The 18092-nt window shown below is 54.8% G+C and overlaps 6 protein-coding genes across 6 annotated transcripts; 3 read left to right on the top strand and 3 right to left on the bottom strand.

Annotated features, from left to right (window-relative positions):
* Positions 1-218: 218 nt before the first annotated feature.
* On the bottom strand, positions 219-1491 carry APO7/CPO7 (Cloroperoxidase; the record flags this gene model as incomplete). The annotated part of the gene is made up of 4 exons (XM_007303573.1): positions 219-423; positions 585-846; positions 940-1143; positions 1242-1491. The coding sequence occupies 4 exons, from the start codon at positions 1489-1491 to the stop codon at positions 219-221; spliced, it is 921 nt and encodes a 306-aa protein (XP_007303635.1).
* Positions 1492-1992: 501 nt separating this feature from the next.
* STEHIDRAFT_56346 (uncharacterized protein) lies at positions 1993-4163 on the bottom strand (the record flags this gene model as incomplete). The annotated part of the gene is made up of 6 exons (XM_007303171.1): positions 1993-2094; positions 2308-2503; positions 2647-2815; positions 2903-3238; positions 3316-3539; positions 3685-4163. 6 exons carry the CDS (start codon positions 4161-4163, stop codon positions 1993-1995), a joined length of 1506 nt encoding a protein of 501 aa, XP_007303233.1.
* A 234-nt stretch (positions 4164-4397) lies between these two features.
* On the top strand, positions 4398-5673 carry STEHIDRAFT_130768 (Yip1-domain-containing protein; the record flags this gene model as incomplete). The annotated part of the gene is made up of 6 exons (XM_007303572.1): positions 4398-4427; positions 4496-4532; positions 4591-4641; positions 4703-5157; positions 5220-5327; positions 5485-5673. The coding sequence occupies 6 exons, from the start codon at positions 4398-4400 to the stop codon at positions 5671-5673; spliced, it is 870 nt and encodes a 289-aa protein (XP_007303634.1).
* Positions 5674-6487: 814 nt separating this feature from the next.
* Positions 6488-7999, bottom strand: STEHIDRAFT_168143 (uncharacterized protein; the record flags this gene model as incomplete). Its single annotated transcript, XM_007303571.1, has 4 exons — positions 6488-6768; positions 6846-6912; positions 6981-7269; positions 7332-7999. 4 exons carry the CDS (start codon positions 7997-7999, stop codon positions 6659-6661), a joined length of 1134 nt encoding a protein of 377 aa, XP_007303633.1. The 3' UTR covers positions 6488-6658.
* Positions 8000-8232: 233 nt separating this feature from the next.
* Positions 8233-14498, top strand: STEHIDRAFT_168142 (uncharacterized protein; the record flags this gene model as incomplete). Its single annotated transcript, XM_007303570.1, has 5 exons — positions 8233-8410; positions 8483-11281; positions 11366-11517; positions 11571-11670; positions 11736-14498. 5 exons carry the CDS (start codon positions 8233-8235, stop codon positions 14159-14161), a joined length of 5655 nt encoding a protein of 1884 aa, XP_007303632.1. The 3' UTR covers positions 14162-14498.
* Positions 14499-15144: 646 nt separating this feature from the next.
* On the top strand, positions 15145-17591 carry STEHIDRAFT_156352 (pectin lyase-like protein; the record flags this gene model as incomplete). Its single annotated transcript, XM_007303569.1, has 18 exons — positions 15145-15279; positions 15344-15417; positions 15478-15532; positions 15598-15660; positions 15724-15807; positions 15871-16085; positions 16167-16186; positions 16248-16294; positions 16350-16385; positions 16448-16496; positions 16556-16561; positions 16639-16670; positions 16732-16815; positions 16891-16957; positions 17020-17107; positions 17181-17257; positions 17348-17482; positions 17563-17591. The coding sequence occupies 18 exons, from the start codon at positions 15145-15147 to the stop codon at positions 17589-17591; spliced, it is 1296 nt and encodes a 431-aa protein (XP_007303631.1).
* Between the last annotated feature and the right edge of the window lie 501 nt (positions 17592-18092).

The raw sequence follows: 18092 nt of genomic DNA, 5'->3' as shown, positions 1-18092 counted from the left end.
TGATTCGGACTCGGCTCGCCGTTCTCGGCAATCGACTAATTCAAGCAAGAAAGCAAGCATATCTTCAGAGCTTCAACGGGACAGAATACGCGTATATACAATACAACAACCTTCCCTCCCTCCAAACCCTTTCCTCGCCCTTTTCGCCCTCCATCCAACCCCCCTCCCCTCCCTCCCCCCTAACACCCCTCCCATCCCTCCCCCTCCTCTCCCCTCTCCTAACTCACCAACCCCCTCACAGCCCCCTCAACCTCCCCCTCGACCCCTCCCTCAATCCCCAACACAGTCAACTGAAACTCGCCCATCGTAAGCCCCATCGGGTTCCTAATCCTCGATTCCCAACCGTCTGGGAGTTTTTCTTCGGTCAGGAAAGTGGATAGGTCGGAGACGCGGCCGCCGAAGATCGTTAGGAGGGTTGCGGAGCTGTGGGGGTGTGTAGTCAGGTGTGATGGGTGGGTTGGTGGGATGTGATGGGCCACAGGGGTTGTACGCCACACGTCACAAATGAAAGAGAACGAGGACATGAGCATTGAGCAACGACTCGCAGACAGTTCAAAACACAATCGAGTCGAAGAAAAACGCACTTCGAGCTCCCAAACATCTTATGGAACGTACTCAACGAGAACTGTCCGTTCTCCCGCCTCGACTCTGCCCTCCTTTGGGACGTCACCCTTGCGAGGTCCGCCACCGTCAACGTCTTCTCGTTGTCGTCGTCGGACTTTTCTTTTGCTTTGCCATTGCCATTGAGGTTGGAGGCGGGAGGGGGACCGGTGGCGGAGTCGAGGAGCTGGGCGACGAGGCGGAGACAGGGGCGGGATTGGTCCGGGGATGTTTTGGCGTCTTCGCCTATATATCACAACAACGCCACCATTTAACTATTCAATCACTCAATCCTCATCGAACAAGTTGAATAGAACGAGAAGGAAATGAAAAACTAACGCAACAACGACGCATCGTGCTCTATCCCATTATGCACATCGATATCCGCCAAATCGAGACTATCCGTCCAATAATTCCGTCCCAAGATCCCCGCCATGTATCGCGGGACGAAGACACAGAAGGTGGGGGCGAAGTTGAAAGTGGGGCGGATGGTGGCGGAGAGGGTGCGGAAGGGGATGTTGCGGCCGTTTCGGGGGAGAATGCCTGCACGTACGATGTTGCCGTTCAGGTGGACGTCAGTTGAATGTCATCGACGAATTTGACGAAGGCAGATGTAGAGGGGTGTTTGAATGCACACATACCATGATTCGCCATCGCATTCAACGCAGGACACGAACACCGACTATCTCCCTCCCCGGGCTCTCTCCACTCCGGCCACTTACCCCCCTCGCCCGCATACCCAACCGGCGTGACCTTGCCCACCGCCCTCGCGGGCGCGACCAGGTTGTAGAGGATGAGGGAGAGGTCCCAGAGGGTGATGCCGGCTATGATGAGGGTGTTGAAGAGGGTGGAGAGGAGGCCGAGGGCGAGGCGTGTGGGGAGGGAGGACATGGGATTGGGGTTGGGTTGGGGTTGTGAAGTGAAGAGTGGTGAGGGCGGGTGGATGGTGCGTGGGTGGATGGGGAAGCGGGGGCGGAGTGAGGAGGAAGCGAGGAGTGGGGAGGGTATTTATGTATGTGATTTTCTATTTTCTGTTTTCTGTTTTATGAACGCATGAATGAATGAATGAATGGAAGCTGTCGGTTTAGCGCTGAATGTTACGTCGGTGCGTGGTCTTGTGCCAAACAAACGCGTCTTTTCGACTTCCTGATTCGCGTATTCGCGTCTCGTTCGATTCCGAGGCAAACAGAAGCTTATGTCCATGTATGATTAGATGGCGTCTTATCCACTTTTTGTTAGAGATTTCCAGGCATCAGATAGCTGCAGCCCACAATGAAGATACATGCAAATCGTCCTATTCCCAACGAATAGCACTGCACAACCACAACCAATCAGCACATTGGCAAAACAAAACAAAACAAAATCGCAACTAAAAGGTCTCACCTCACATATCTACAAAGCCCAAACCCTCCACCTCTCCGCCTCCTTCCTCCTCCTCTCCACAACACCCACAACTTCTTCTCCCCAAACCTCGCCAGGCTTCCTCCCCACCCTCTTCCTCCAATTCCTCAATCTCTCCCCGAGCGCGTCTACCATAACACTCCTCTGACCCGCACCCGTCGTCGTCGTCGTCTGCAGACTCACGTCCTCCCAGCTCCTCTCCTCCCCACTCCCACTTCCACTCCTCTCTTCACCACTCCCACTCTCATCCCCTTCCTTGTCATTGCCCTCCGGAGCATCAAACGAAACCTTCTCCCCCACCCCCACCCCAAACACCTCCCCTAAATGCCGGTCCACATCTCTATCCTCCATCACCACCACATTTTCAAGCGAGAGAGGGAGAGCGGGGTCCCAGCGGATGAGCGCGGGTTTGGAGCAGGTGGGGTGTGGGGGGAGGATGGAGCGGGAGAGGGAGATGTCTTCGAAGAGGGTTGCGATGTCGGGGGTGGAGAGGGGGAGTTTACTGTGTTTTGTGGGGGGTGTGAGAGCGTTGTTCCAGGCGTGAGGGCAGAGAGGAGGGAGGAGGAGAGGAGGGAGGAGGAGAGGAGGGAGGAGGAGAGGAGGGAGGAGGAGAGGAGGGGGAGAAAAAATGGAGGGAGAGCTCACTTGATAGGACGTCCGGAGATACGTTGTTCGCGGTGCAATAGATCTTTATACAATTTCTCGTACAACTTCTTTCGATGCCGCACTGGAAGAGGCCGTTCGAGGGGTTTCCCGGCTAAGTCACAGATGATATACGTCGCTGCATGGAGGCCGAACAACGCAGGTAGGGGTCCTGTAATTCCACGACGCCACAAATGCACTATCAGCACACACTACCACTAGTATAGTAAGAGCGAGAGAGAGAGAGAGAGAGACGCACCAAGCACCGGCAAAATCCTCACTCTAAACTCATCAATAGCAGCCAACTCACCCACCTTCCCCTTCTCGAACTCCTCCTCTTTCAACGGCAACAACCCCACCTCGCCCGGCACCTCAGTAGAATACACAACGGGCACGCCGCTGGTGATTCCGGATGCGCGGAGACGCTGGCGGACAGAGCGCGCGAGGGGATCGTACAGTGTTTCTGAGATGTCTGCGATTTGGATGCGGGTGGGGTCCGCTTTTGCGCCGGCGCCCATGGAGGAGAAGATCTGGATGTTCTGCTGCACGCAGTATTTTAACAGGTCGACTTTGGTGCCTATATTATCGATCGCATCTGTGCGTTCCATTCCACCTCATCAGCCTACGCACAACCCGTCGTATATTGGGAGAAACAGTGAAGGAAGGACAGACCAATGACCCAATCCGCTCCCTCCAACAACCCCGCGCCCGTCTCATCCGCCCTCCATAACTCGATCCGCGCATCGACCTCCACGAACTTCGCCATTCGCTTTAGGGCCTGTGCGACGCAGGCTACTTTGGGGGTGCCGACGTCGGAGAGGGAGGCGGTGGCGTGGCGGTTGAGCGAGGAGAGGGTGACGTAGTCGAAGTCGATGAGGCGGATTTTGGAGACGCCTCTGTTGGTGGTGTTGGTATCCCATTCCCATACAGTAGTCCCAATCCAATAAAATCCAATCCAGTCCAATCAAATCAAAATTTAAAGTCAGATATAAGTGAAGGGAAAGGAGAAGGGAGAGGAGGGAAAGGCAAGAGAAAACGAACGATCGACAAAGCATAACAGCAGCCCAACTACCCACCCCTCCACAGCCCACAACAACCACACTACTCCCCCTAACCTTCCCCATCCCCTCCTCTCCAAAAAACGCATAATTACGCGCTAATTGCTCCCGCACGAGTTCTTCGTCGTATGCGTACCCTCCCAGCTCGATCTCTTGTCTCTCTTCTTCTTCCTCCTCTCTTACTCCCACTCCCACTCCCACTCCTACTCCCGGACCACCGTATTTAGTCTTCCCCTTCACAGCGGCATCCGAAGGTCGTCGTAGAGAGTGAGAATGAGACCCAGCGAAGGAAGTCTGCAATTCCAGAGATCGTTGGATATCATAGTCCAACGAACGCCTCTTTCGCCGGCGTGTGTAGGCGTTGTAGGCTGTTACGGCGGAGGCACTGACGGCGGCGGCACCGAGGGCGGTGAGCACGAGCTGGGTGCGGTGCGAGTGGAGGTCGGGGACGGGGAGGGACATGTAGCTGCCAGGACTGCGAAGGGAGAGGAAGGGAGGAAGGTTGGGTGGGCCACAGCGGCGAGGTGCGCTTGAGAGGTTGGATGGGCGCCTGTTACGTAATTGTAAGCGGGTGCGATCATTCCACGTCGTGGTTGTTTGCCACATTCGACTCCGAGCTCGACCGTTCTACTTTGTCGTGACTGTCGGGGTATCACTGGTATTGCTACTTGCTACTTACTGGGCGACGCGTGAAAGATGGCTTATGTTTCTGTGGAATCAGATGATGTGCGTAGTTTCTCGTGCTTGACGAATATATCAAGTGCTGTACTTAGGACCCGGCTCCGTTTCGCTAGCGTCTCGAAGACGAGACCCCACAGCTCGAATATAAATGTATGTTGTGGTATTCTTCCTCACACACGACGTATTGACTGGACTGTTTGTTTGACAGCGTTTTTAGGAGATGAATCTGCGAATACGAGAGGGGGTCATTCTAGTCGAGGTGCGTTCGACATTGTATTACTTTGTGTGGCGAGGGTCATTGACGTCCACAATGTTTGAAGGATATATCGCGGACCAACCACGCAGTTCATCGTTCTGGTCATTAGACTACTACCAATCCTACTTCGACATCGACACCAAAACCGTCCTCTCCCGCTGCCTAACAACCCTCTACCCCCTCCACCCCTCCTACACCTCAGCCCACCTCGTCCCCTCCCCCGACTTATACGGCCCCTTCTGGACCCTCACCACCCTCATCTTCACGCTCTTCATCACCTCCTCCCTCGCCTCCTCTATCGTCGCGTACCTCTCGTCCCAGGAAGTCGACTATGATTTCGCGCTGTTGAGTACGGCGGTGGGATTGGTGTATGCGTATGGGATGGGCGTGCCGGTGTTGCTTTGGGGGGTGTTGAGGTATTGGGGCGTTGGGGGGGCAGGGGAGGGTATGGAGGGGTGGGGGCTTGTGGAGGCGTTGGGGGTGTGGGGGTATGGGATGTTTGTGTGGATTCCGGTTTCGGTGCGTTTTGGGGTTGGGTGAGGATGAGGGATGCTGATGGATTTCTGTTTTTTGGTGGTTAGATTCTGTGTGTGATTCCCATCGCGCTCGTGCGCTGGATACTCACAGGTATCGCATTTGCCTTCTCGGGCTACTTCCTCGTAGCGAACGTCTATCCCGTTCTCGCCTCCGTACGTCCCCTTCCCTCTCCCCCTCACTCTTCCCCTCCCTTCTCCCTCCCCTTCTTCCCCCCCCTCCCCTTTCCCCCACCGCCCTCACCATTCCCCCAACACCAACCCCCCTCCCTCCTTCCCCCTCATTAACCCCACTCGTTTATGAACCAAACAGACAGACAACAAATCAACCCGCCTCCTCATCATCCTCATCGCCGCCCTGCACGCCGGCATCGCACTCGCGTTCAAAGTTCTGTTCTTTAGCTATTATGTTGTGGACCTTGATGTGGGCCCGGCGGACCCGGTGCCGCCGGTGGAGGGGGAGGTGCCGAGGATGTTGATGAGGTTTGGGATGAGGTTTTAAGGAGGGGTTGGGGATTTAGGAAGGGGTTGGTATGAGGGAGGGGGAAGGGAGGATGTGAAGGGTGGTGGGTGAGGGGGCGGAGGTGAGATGGAGGAGGATGGGGTGAGGGGTGAGGCCATGAGGTGGGTGTGGATATTCTTGGGCTGCTGGACGATGATTCGTGTATTTATTCTTCATTTTTCCTCTCTCGCTGATTTGCTGTCCGGAAAGGCTACGCGCTTCTTCCGAGCTCTGAACTTGAGGCCTCGTGTGCATGCGATTTTCGACTCCCTTCGTGACGGATAGCCTGACTCTGAGGTATCGCATCACATCTTGCAAACAGAACCGCCATAGATGAATTCTTCTACTTACTTGCGGTGTGTTCAACTTCTAGGGTGTTCTTATTAATAAGAGCCGATAACTTGAAAGTTCGCGTCGATCAGATTCAAATTTCAATGATGACAGTGACGGGACACTGACAGAAAGGATGTCTTGATTGCTCTTGATTGGCAGCTTATGTAGAAGCGTAAGTATATGGAAGGACTTGACTGCCGCAGGAACGAACAACGTCCATAGATGATAGATTCGAGAAAAAGATGAACGAGTGGACCGAAGAATTCGAAGAAATTTAAGGTCCTCTTTTGGATTTGAACAAACGGAACAGGGAGATGAGATGTAGTGAATTTAGAATTGGGCCACAGGGGCGTGAGTACTGAGTAGTCCGTGTGGCGGGCGATCGGGTTTTCAAGTTTCAATATTAATCAGAACAGACAGAGGAGAGTAATTCTGTGGATCTCGTCCGCCATCTCACTCTACACATAGAGTGTCCTAAACACCGACTCGTCCAAATTCTCTTTACCGCCTCAGCCGCATAGTATGTATTGCTACAATTCCCGATAGTCTGTATAGCCTGTACTTCGAACCTCCACACATCATCCATCATACAACATGACTTTCAACATCTACCTACCTACCATCGTCCAACACCTCCTACCCTCCTACCCTCCTACCATCGCTCAAACCCAAACCTCCCATGCAGCCTCGTGACGATCTCGATGAGATGAGGCTCGTTTTCGGCCGTGATGAGCCCGTGCCGGATGAGGAACTCGATCACGACTGTGACCATTCCAGTCAGCGAGAGCTCACCGGTCACCAGGCGGTAGAAAAGGGAAAAGGAGAAGCGAAAAACGTACCGATAGCACAATTAGGCTTGAATTCGCCCGCGCGCATATGTCGCAATACTTTCTCGAGCGGCATGAGCTGCTCGCAAAACGCATAAAAGGGATTCATATGAGCACTAGGACAAGTGATAGAGCCTCGCCATGAACACTCGCCTCGAAGGACTCGACCTCCCCGTCTAACGGTTTCAACACCACCTTCTCACCCTCACTTTCACTCTCCGGTATCCTCAAATCATAGAGATATTGCACCTCGGGCTGTAGCCATCCCTTCGCCGTCGCGTGGAAATAGCTGATGCACCCAGCAGGACGGATATGTGTCCTCGTGAACTCTTCGGGGAGCGAGGCTTCCTCGTGGCTTTCTTTGATTATGGATTCGGAGGGGGAGAGGCCGGAGGGTATTCCACCCGCGACGGAATTGTCTAGGTGCAAGGGATATCTGGATACGTGGATTGATTTTTGAGCTCAAGCCGTACGCACGTCAAGCAGGTGGAGACTAACGTCTGTTTCGTCGCCGAGCGTCTCGGGATCCACATCCTGATAGAGTCGACACTGGGAGCCCCGAGCCCATACCCGTCTTGTTCATAAGCGACCATATGTACACCGTACGTGACGACCCCGAAGAGCGCACAGGCCGCTCTCTCCATGGAGAACAAGTAGTTCCGATCGCCCACATCTACATCCACAGCTCCTTTGGTCTCAGTCCGAGAAAGATCTTCCGTGGGCGCATCAGGTATTGTATACGCGGATGGCGGTCTGTCGGAAATTCGACGAGGGCCGAACGGGTTCGCATACACGTCGTACAACTCGTCGCGCCAGAGTCTACCCCCGATCACATCGTCGAACACACCATTCTCATGCCATTTTCGCAAATACGAGGCCACCGCAGCCGTCCTAAGCGCCGGGGAATCGAGTTCTGGAGTGAAATGAAGACAGCTGGAGGGGACGATGGAGATGCGGAAAGGACAGGACGAAGGCGACGACTCGGACGAGATGTCCTTCTCGATTTGTTCGAGGACTTGTGGGCGTATCAGGCCTAGTGCCGGCGACGAAGGCTCTGGCGATATGCGGAATGGGACGAGGATTTCTGTGGGTGAATAAGGATCATAGTTATCGCACTTGTCGAGCAACTCGAGCAAGCTGAGCTCGAGCTCGCCGTTGCCCGCCATCATCAAAGGCTGAAAGTGAAAGGGGGGCGCCAATCGTACGTATTACGCCCACGTGGTGATCTTCCCACACGGATTGGGCGAGTGGCGAGTGAGTATTGTCTGTTCCCGGCTCTCGCTCGACCGCGTCCTGCAACCGCCTTGAAGCTTCCTTCCTATCCTGTCCTTTCCTCCGCCCTCCGCCATCGTCATCGTCGTCCCCATCGCCGGAGTGCGAGCCCACGTCGTCTAGCACGATGCCGGCGTCACTGGCGTCTTCAGACCCGCTCAGCACGCCGTCGCCGTCGCCCCCGCCTTCGAAATCAACGACGAATGCAAATAACGAATCCCAGCTTTCGATCCACGCCGCTCTACCCGGGGCTGCCCCGTCCGACGTCAACGCGAACCATAAACCCGTCGAGACGAACTCGAAAGGTATGTCCTTCGCCGTTCTGTCTCTGGTACTTACTGAACGACAAACAACACGCATTGACCCCCCGCACGTAGCCTATTCCGGCTCAGAGCTCTCAAAGTCATCATCCTCCCCACCATCCAACATCAACATCAACACCAACGTCAACTCCAGCATAACCGACCCCAACTCGAAGCATAATCATTCTCGCCATCCGTCGTCGCCCCCCACCGACGACGACCCGTCCACGCCCGCGGGGAAACAAGCCGCGGGCTACTCTGGCTCTGAGCTCTCCGACCTCACGGACGAAGAAGACGTCGCGCCGTCTTCTCGAATCAAGTCTCCCCCGAATCCAAATCCATCATCATCATCCACAGCTATGCCCATGTCTGCGCCAGAGCACATCCATAAAGCCGGCGGCAGCACCGCGACGTCGGCCTCCGTCGTCAGTTCGTCGAACGACACGATTCCGGTGGACAGAGATAGGGACAGGGACAGGGACGCGACGAAACGAAAGGCTAAAAAGCGGAGGTCGCTCATACCCGAGCCGCCTTGGGATTGGGCGTATAAGAATATGAAGACGAAGGACGGGAATAATATTCCGAATCCTTTCGATCCGAAGAATAGTGAGCCTCCGACGCATAGGAGGTCGTCTTCCTCGGCTTCTTTAAATAAGCCGAGTTCGTCCAGGATCGCGGCTGGGACTAGGACGAATAGTTATGGCCATGTTCAGAGGGCGAAGTCCACTTTTGACGAACATGACGAAGAGGAGGAGGAGGAAGAGGAGGAGGAGGAGGTAGAAAGAGAAAGAGGGAAGCCGAAGCCTATGGAGGAGGAAGAGGACGAAGACGGGGCTCATCACCGTACGCCACACTTCGATTTTGCCACTCATGCCTCTCAGTCTCTATTTTGCTACGTATCTGACCAGACTTTATGTTTCCTCTTCTCAGAATCTGCTCATTCGCTGGAACGCTCACTCTCCCCGTTCCAGCTCTCTTCTGGCTCATCCTCCTCAACGACCGCCAAAGCAGACCCTCCATACAACCCCAGCTCAGACCCCCCGTCCCCCATCCCCCGTCGTCGAGGGAAGGCTCCATCGCGTCGCGGTCTCAAGGCGACTCGTCTACCCTCCTCAATCGCCTCCTCCTCATCCTCCCGCTCCGCCTCTCCACCAGACCCCAAAGCGCATAAAGACAAAGACAAGGACAAGGACGGAGACGGGGACGTCGAAATGGGCGACGACGTGGAACCTAAAGCGGACGAGATCGCGGATGTAGATGTGGCCATGGCGGAGAGAGATTCGCCCGTGCCACCCTCGCCACTCACACTCACGCCATCGACGTCCAAACCGACATCGAACCATAACGCGCCCTCACCGCGTCCGCATCCTGAAGTCCTACCAATCTCCTCCTCTGGTTCTGGTGGTGGAAATCTGTCTGGAGAACCTTCCACTTCCATTCCCATGACCTTTTCTACCAGCGAGCCAACAACTAATCCTACCGCACCCAACGCAAATCCGACCCTCGCTACCATCTCCAACTCGATCCCCACTACCCACCCCAACCCGAACCCGAACCCGAACCACGATACCCCTCCCAACCTCGCCTCTCTCGCAGCATCAACCCAGAATCAGAACAAAGAAATATCCCCCTCAGCCCTCGATCTCCTCATCGACGCCGCCCCACTCGTCGTTTCCCCTCCCGTTCCGGCTCCCATACCCAATCTCAATGTCGCAGCGCCTGCCGTCTCCGCCGCCGTGACTGTGACCGAGTCGAGTACCCGGGTAACTGCAGCGCCTGCCGTCTCTGCCGCGGTAACTGTGACCGCGTCGAGCACGCGAGATGCGGAGATGTTGTTGGGTATTGCGGCTGGTGGGGGACGGACTGCTCCTGGTGCTCCTGGTGCAGGTGGAGAGAAAGACGCGGAGGGCATGGAAGAGGGGGAGGTTGATGAGGGCGATGGTGACGACGGGGACGGAGACGATGGAGACGGGAACGGCGATGAAGATGGGGACGGGGATGGAGATGGGAAAGACGATGGGAACGACGACGAGAAAGACGACGAGGAGCCAGAGGACGAAGACGAAGAAGACGAAGAGCCCGACCCCGAAGGTGAAGAAGAAGTCGATCCGGACGAAGAAGAGGACCCGGACGTCGAGGAAGAAGACGTAGACCCCGACATCGAAGAGCCAGCCGTTTCCGCTTCCGCCACGGGGACGGTCACCCCGGGGAAAGTCATGCCAATGCCAATGCCACAGGATTCGACGGCGCCGTCACCGGCGCAGGTCGCGCCCATTGCGGCCGTGGCGGCTGCGTCGTCGATTATGGCGGGCTCGGAGGTTATTCCGGAAATTGACCCGGAAGGTGAGGGTGCGGATGAGCCTGAGGTTGAACCGGAGGCTGAGGGAGAGGGAGAAGGAGATGTGGAGATGGAGGCGCCGTCGGAGGTTGAGGCGGAAGTTGAGGAGACGGGAGCGAGAGGGAGGGCGAAGACGAAGCGGGGGAAGGGAAGAGGGGGACGAGGACGTGGTGGGCGGGGTCGCGGCGCTCGTTCTGCAGCCGCCGCCAAGACGACGACCACGCGTCGTATGGGTCTCGGAACGGGGTACGAAGACGCAGAGGAGGAAAGGGAGAAAGAAGGGGAGGACGAGATGGATGTGGATGAGGCGGGGGCGGAGGGCGAGGAGCCTGTAGAAGCAGAAGCAGAAGTTGAGGAGGAAGCAGAAGCAGAGGCGGAGGCGGAGATGGAGAGGGATACGGAGCTGCAGCCGCATCATCGGGCGGAGGCGTTGGATGTGTTGGCGCAGATCGAGCTCAAGTTTGCGTTGTTGAGGGAGAAGGTGTATGTGGAGAAGATGGAGGCGTTGGCTTGGGAGGAGGCGATGGTCGAGGCTGGTAAGCCGGATTCCATCCCCATGATACGTTTATTTGAGACGCTGATTGGGTTCACTTTTTGTTTTGGTGTGGGCTTGTGGATAGACAATCACCCGGAACTGCAGCATCTTCGAGACGAGCTGGTGAAAAGGCGGAATACGAGGCTCGAGCTCGCGGCGAGAAGGAAGGAGTTGGAGATCAAAAACACGCTTAAGAGGCGGAGGGCGAATGAGGATGCGGTTTGGAGTTGGTGGCATGTGAGTCTCGTATTCTCTATACTTCAAGTGTTGTCATACTTATTCCCCTCTAGAATGCGAAGGGCGAGCTGCAAACGGAGATGATTGCAGAAACGAACAGGAAGAGGAGAAAGTTAGAGAGAGAACGAAGAGCAGCAGAGACTCCACCATCCAGTATGTTCTCACTTCACTTCGTTGTTCCTTCTATAGCAATACTGACCAAATGCCCACGACTACAGTGCACCGCATGCCAGAACGTCCGCTACAGGTTCCTATCGCCCCCTCTTTCTACGAGATCGTCCAAGCCCAATCCAACTCGACCCATGCACACCACCTCACCCCCGACGGCCTCCATCCCCACTCCCGCATCCCTCCCCCACCACTCGTCTTCCCGTCTCTTTCCTCCCTCCCTCCAGACCTCATCACCCACGACCTACAAACAATATACTACGCCAACCAACGAGCCTACGAGCTGCACAGACCACTGCCCATGAACCCCGGCCCACCCAGTGGTGGCGGAAGTCTCTCAGCAGGCCTATACGGACCTATACCCGCCAACCCACATGAAGTGATGCCAATAGGCTACGTCGGCGGGCCACCATCCGGTCCTGGACCTATGATGGACGGCTTTGGCGGTGGTCCGACGAGGTCTATAGGGCCTAGGGAGCGGGACAGGGACAGGGACAGAGACAGGGAGGCGTTGAGTATGGGGATGGGGCTTGGAGTTGGCGCGTCGGGCGGCGGCGGCGGTCCGTCGTCGTCGTCGTCTTTGAATGGAAGGAGAGGACAGCCTGGAGGTCCGCCTCCGCCTCCTATGGGACCTGGATCGCATATGCTCGATGGGCCGGGAGGGGGGCCTCCGCCTCCGATGGGAGGACTGCCGCCTTTGGGAGGGGGTCCGTCGACGAATGGACATGGACATGGGTATGTGGTGGGGCCTGGGGGACCGGGGATGATGGGGAGTAGGTCGATATCGCCGGTGCATGTTATGGGTGGAGGGCCAGGTGGAGGAGGGCCGAAGATGAATGGGTGGGGTGCAGGGGCGTCCGCTGTGGCGAGGGAGAGGGAGAGGGAGATGGAGAGCAGGAGACGAGATGATGAGTTTTATAGATTAGAGCGAGAGAGGGAGAGGGAGAGGCATGAGCAGCGTGAACGCGAGAGGGAAAGAGAACGGGACAGGATAGATAGGATAGAGCGGGAGAGGCTTGAGCGGGAGAGGGTGATGGATATGCAGTTCAGGATGGGTCCTGGGTCCCAGGGATCGCCGGCCGCAGCGGCAGCGGGTGCTGCAGCGGGACACCACCACCACCATCATCACCATCACCACCACATCGTTCATCGACATCATCAGCAGTCTTCAACACCCAATGGGCTTGGGGTCGGGGGTCCGGCTTCAAGACCGATGTCTCCTCTTTCTCAAGCTCAAGCACAAGCTCAGTCACTATCCCAGTCTCAACACTCTTCGCAGCCTCAGTCGGCACAACTCAGTCCTCGCATCCCACATCCTCCTCATTCCGTACACGAAGCTCCCGAGCAACCCCGACCTCACTCCGGGTCCTCTACCACCGAAATTATCAATATTAATCCAAACACTCGACAACAGCTCTGGCGTCCCGAGGATGGCAAGAGACTCGCGAAAGAGTCTGCCGCAGCCCCCCCCTCTGGACCTGGAGGCAGTAACATTCTTGGGCCACATGAGAGGCTCATGACGCCTTTCGTGATGACTCCGGCTCAAGCTCACCAGCATCAAGTTGACCAACAGGCGCAGAATCGATCGGCTACTCAGTCAAGGAGGAGCTCTTTCAACGGTAACGGCGGTCCTGTCATCGTGAGCGAGGTGCAGTCTTATAGTACTTCACCGCCGGAACCTCCGCGAAGGTCCAGCCTTGGAGGGCCTGGTTCAAACGCGACGCCCATGCCCGCTCCGGCCCCCGTTTCGAGACAACCTTCCCCAGCTTCATCTCGGAATACTCGACTTCCTCCACCTCCGAGCCCTTCGACGAGCTCGACTGAACGTCCTAGGACTGCTGGTGCTACCACACCGCTCACACCGTTCGGTCCACCTCCACCTCCCCACATGGTCAACAAAGGTCTTGGATCGAGCTCATCCATCAGTCCTACGTCGAAAATGGCGGTCAGTACGATATCACCCGCCTTGCCCAAGATACACGGTCCTTCACCTCCGCCAACCAAGATGATGATCTTGGACGGAATGCCGAACGCCACCGCCACATCTGGACCTGCCGTCTCCAGCACCTCATCCAGCATGTCCCCCACAATACTTCCCCCACCGTCAACGACTGCCACAGTGATGACTGGTCCTGGTGTGGCGCCCGCACCGGTCACATTACCACCGTTGAACGTTAACGTGCAAAACGCACACGTCGGATCACCCCTTTCTGCTCCTACCCCTTCGACGCGTCCGCAGGGTTCAGCACCAGGAGTTTCGCCTGGTGGCGTGCAATCGGGATCTGAACCCGGACAGGCACCATTTTTGCCTGCGCCAACACCGTTGTCGATGATGGTACCCAGAGCGGGTTCCATCCAGACCGATGTCCCGGGCTCGGCAGGAAGTAATGGTGCTAATGGTTTGATTAAATCGGGGACGCCTACGCCTGTACCTGCGCCAGTTTCGGCTGCAGGAGTGAAGGTTGGGGACGCGTGAGTTATGATATGTAAGGCACGAACTTGAATTCCTCTCCTCAGGATCTTCCCGTTTCTTTATGTTTTGAGAACTGTCTGTCGCATTATCTGTTCTGTTTCCGCTTTTCCTCGAGTTTCTCTCAGTTCTAGTTTTCAACTGGTCATATTTCTTGACTTTTTCCCCCTTTTATCGTCTCCGTCGTGTTTTTCTCCCCCTTCTACACAGTTCTATTTCTATCTCATATGTTCTTGTCTGTGCTTATGCTTGTAGCTGTACAATCCGATATGGGCTGGATAACGATGAGCGCCCTCGGGGCAGCCGTGTCTGTTGGATCATGAATGCCACCCCTCAACTTTACCCGATAGGCTGTCACCGTCTGATCAGCGTCGTGATTTTTCTCTGACAGCCATACCGACTAAACTCGAAAATCTCGATGTGATAATTCTAATTTTGCTCGCAGTGTCGTACTTTCACCCCGCTTTGCTGGTCATGCGCTTGGACGTCGCTTCAGGCTTTGGACTTCTTCGAAGTTCGCGGTCCGCTCGGGTCCTGCGGGGCGTAGAGGTACGTATGTGTTCCTTTTTGCTTCTCGATTTCTTTGCTGCGAGCTCACTGGGAGAACCTCTTCTGTGTCGATTTGACTCAAGGTTGACTGGAAGAAGAATCGGTGTGAGCTCCCACTGAGGCCCAAAATCTGCGTTCCACCAGCATCTTCATTCCAAGGTGGAACATCATGCATGCCTGTCTGTGAATATCGCAAACTAACCCTGGACTTTTGACCCTGTGCGCCTCCTAGACCCTACCGTCCTCGTGAACAGACTCAGAAGCACACCGTCCCGCTCAGCTGCTTCGTTTTGCTAAGTTGATCCCTCATGACGATGATATACGCTCACTGACGGCGCCTCGCGCTATATATCCTTCGAGAGTCGACGCATGAGCATTCCTGAATCCTGACGATCGCGACTCGCGTTATATCCTCTTTTTTGCACCTCGTCTGGACCACCATGCGCTTGGCAGGACGGATTGTGTGTTTGACGGGATTGGTGGTTGCGACGGTGGCGCGTGGGGTAGACGCGACGACGTTTGCGAAGAATTGTACGGTCAGCCCACTTGGGGAGGGGATCGACGATACGCCTCAGGTGAGTCCATTGTCTCCGAGCATAATACATAATATAATGATTTATGAACGCGGACTCCAATAAGGTATTGGCTGCAATCGAGGAATGTGGGCATGATGGGTTGACGACTTTTACACCGGGAGCGTATAATATCACGAAGTAAGTGCGTTCAGGGAGAGATGTTGCGTTTATCTGACCGTGCTCTGGAACATATCGTAGCAAAATGACCTGGGACCTTCAGAATAGCAGAGTCGATCTGCATGGCTTCTTGACGGTATGTTTGACTCTCCATCAGCTTAGCTGTTGCAAGGGAGCTGACCGGACGTGCGCCATCATTAGTTCCCTCCAGACATCGACTTTTGGCTTAACGCGAACAATACCTACCGCGTCATATTCATCCAGGTTCGTCGCCGCTTTCATGAATTTATTGTCGTATAGATTAGCTGATGGGTACTGCTCTTTCAGAGTCAAGCATCCTGGTTCGTTATTACGGGAGAGAACTTCACCGTCGACGCGCATAACACGGGAGGTATAAACGGTAATGGTCAAGTACGTTGTATCTCGTAGGCGCATAGACTACCTAAACAGGTCCTCTGACATGCCATTGGACAGCCTTGGTGGTCCTTCTTCGCCAATCGAACCCGTGACGACGGAGACGGACGCCCCGTAGCCCTCACGCTCTCAAATGTCACCCACGGCCGCATCTCGAATTTCCAGATACAGGCGCAACCGTTCTGGTGTAATGCTGTCGCAGACTCAGTGGATGTGGTGTACGATGGGATGCTGTGCAATGCTACAAATAGCGATCCTGCTGGGTTTGGAACGAAGTACGTTTATTTTCTCGGCATTTTACTCATGGAAAGAATCATTGTTTTACTGATGTTGTGGACATGGTATGACGATCATAGTATCGTTCCTAACACGGATGGTGAGTGCTATCCGGGTGGGCTTTTCAATGATGTTCATTGTTCCCTGATGCGCGGCTACAGGCATTGATACATACCGCTCCGACCGTGTTACGATGGTCAACTGGGATGTGCGCATCTTACTACCGTCCACCCAGAACTGTATTGATGATTGGACGCCGTTAGATTACCTGCGGCGACGACTGTCTCGCAATCAAAGGGGTCCGTCGTCACTGCTTCAAATCCGCTGCTGTGCCTATACTGACTCGGTACTTGTGAATCAGAACTCGACAAATCTCATAGCACAAAACATTACTTGCCACGGTGGAAACGGTAAGCCAGTCCACAGCATTTCCATCTCGACGTGCGGCTTATATTTGGATTCCGTTTAGGCATAGGTATTTCCAGTTCATGACATTGTTTCCTCTTCAAGTACGCGTCAGAAAAGCTAAGTGGCACTGGTCCTCTTCTCCAGCCTTCGGAAGTCTCGGTCAATACGTCGGCCTTGTAAGCGCGCATGCTGTCCTCTTTCTCTCGCTGAAGATGCTGATAGTCCGTGGCATGCTAGAATGACCTGGTCATCAACGTTACGATGAACGACGTCAAGACTCTGCGCATAAACTCCACGATTCAACCGAACATGCAGAGTGGTGTACGTTCATACTGAATCCCAGTCTCTGGTTATCGCTGATCCACGGCTAATACTCCCTGGATTCTTTTCGTACAGGCTTACTTCAAATCTTGGACCGGCACCGTTAACGGTGTCCCTCCGGTTAATGGCGGTGGTGGTGGAGGTATGTACATCAAGTCCAATGCTACCCAGAGCCCGCCAACACTTATTTCTCCTTATGAACAGGGTTAGTCCAGAACGTTACTCTGAGTAACTTCTTCCTGGACCAAGTGGACGTCCCTACCCTCATCAGTCAAAATAACTCCGGACATGCGTGCGTACGAAATCTCGGTAAAATCTGACCATTCGTTCTCACTTCCATGATGGTTCTGTCCTCGGGATTATAGTGGTGATGCGCCGTCAACCTTGGAGTTCTCCAACATCACTTGGTCGAATTGGACGGGTACATCGACAGGCGCAACCTGTATGTTCTGCTTTATCACATCAATAACCTAGTCCCTGTGTTTCCCTGTTAAAGTAGCAGTTGCTTACTAACGTCTTTCTCTTACCTTAGTGGTTGAGCTGACATGCAGCTCCGCCGCGCCATGTCCCAACATGTTCTTCGAGAATTTCAACGTGACCGTTCCGAGCGACGCTACTCCCGCATTCACCTGTAGCAACGTTATTAACGAAGAAGGGCTACCTAGCGGTACGTACCCTGTCAGATCCTGTCCAAACCATAGCAGTGCTCTCGATTGACTGCGATCTATATTTACCTTTCGTTCGCAGCAGCATGCGGCAATTCGAGCAGCTCTTGATCGTGTTCGTCTCGTATGAGATCGCTTCGGTTGTAAACAGCTTCGAGTGTGTATTGTGATTCAGAAATAACATGCAACGGAGGCAGAACTTCACCGAGTTCTTCGATGGCTACTACTTATGGGACCAGAAAGACGAAATTTATCGAACTTACATGGCCCGCTTGGGCGGTATTGACGCTGGTCGGGTATGCCTTTCGTAAGTCACCTGCTTTCACTCCCTCGACCATCGGTTTGAGGGCAGTTGCTGGGTCAGCACGGACTTGTGTGGCGGGGACTTGAATTTTGAAGTACAGTGCCACCTGAAAGATATGCAATGGCTTGGTGGTGTTACTGTTGGTATGAAATATTTTGAACAGATTGTTGCACGCAGGGAATCCTGAGTTTGGATCTATGCCGCGTCGCAGCTGATATACTCTTTGAATATTTCTGTATGTCTCTCCCTTGGGTGACTTGCCGCTGGATAAGAGTATATTCGACCTTAATGATTCTTTTTGGTGATGT

Source organism: Stereum hirsutum, assembly GCF_000264905.1.
Source record: "Stereum hirsutum FP-91666 SS1 unplaced genomic scaffold STEHIscaffold_6, whole genome shotgun sequence".
Classification (NCBI taxonomy): Eukaryota; Fungi; Basidiomycota; class Agaricomycetes; order Russulales; family Stereaceae; genus Stereum; species Stereum hirsutum.
The sequence above is the reverse complement of the archived record's forward strand: the minus strand, read 5'-3'. Positions and strand labels throughout refer to the sequence as shown.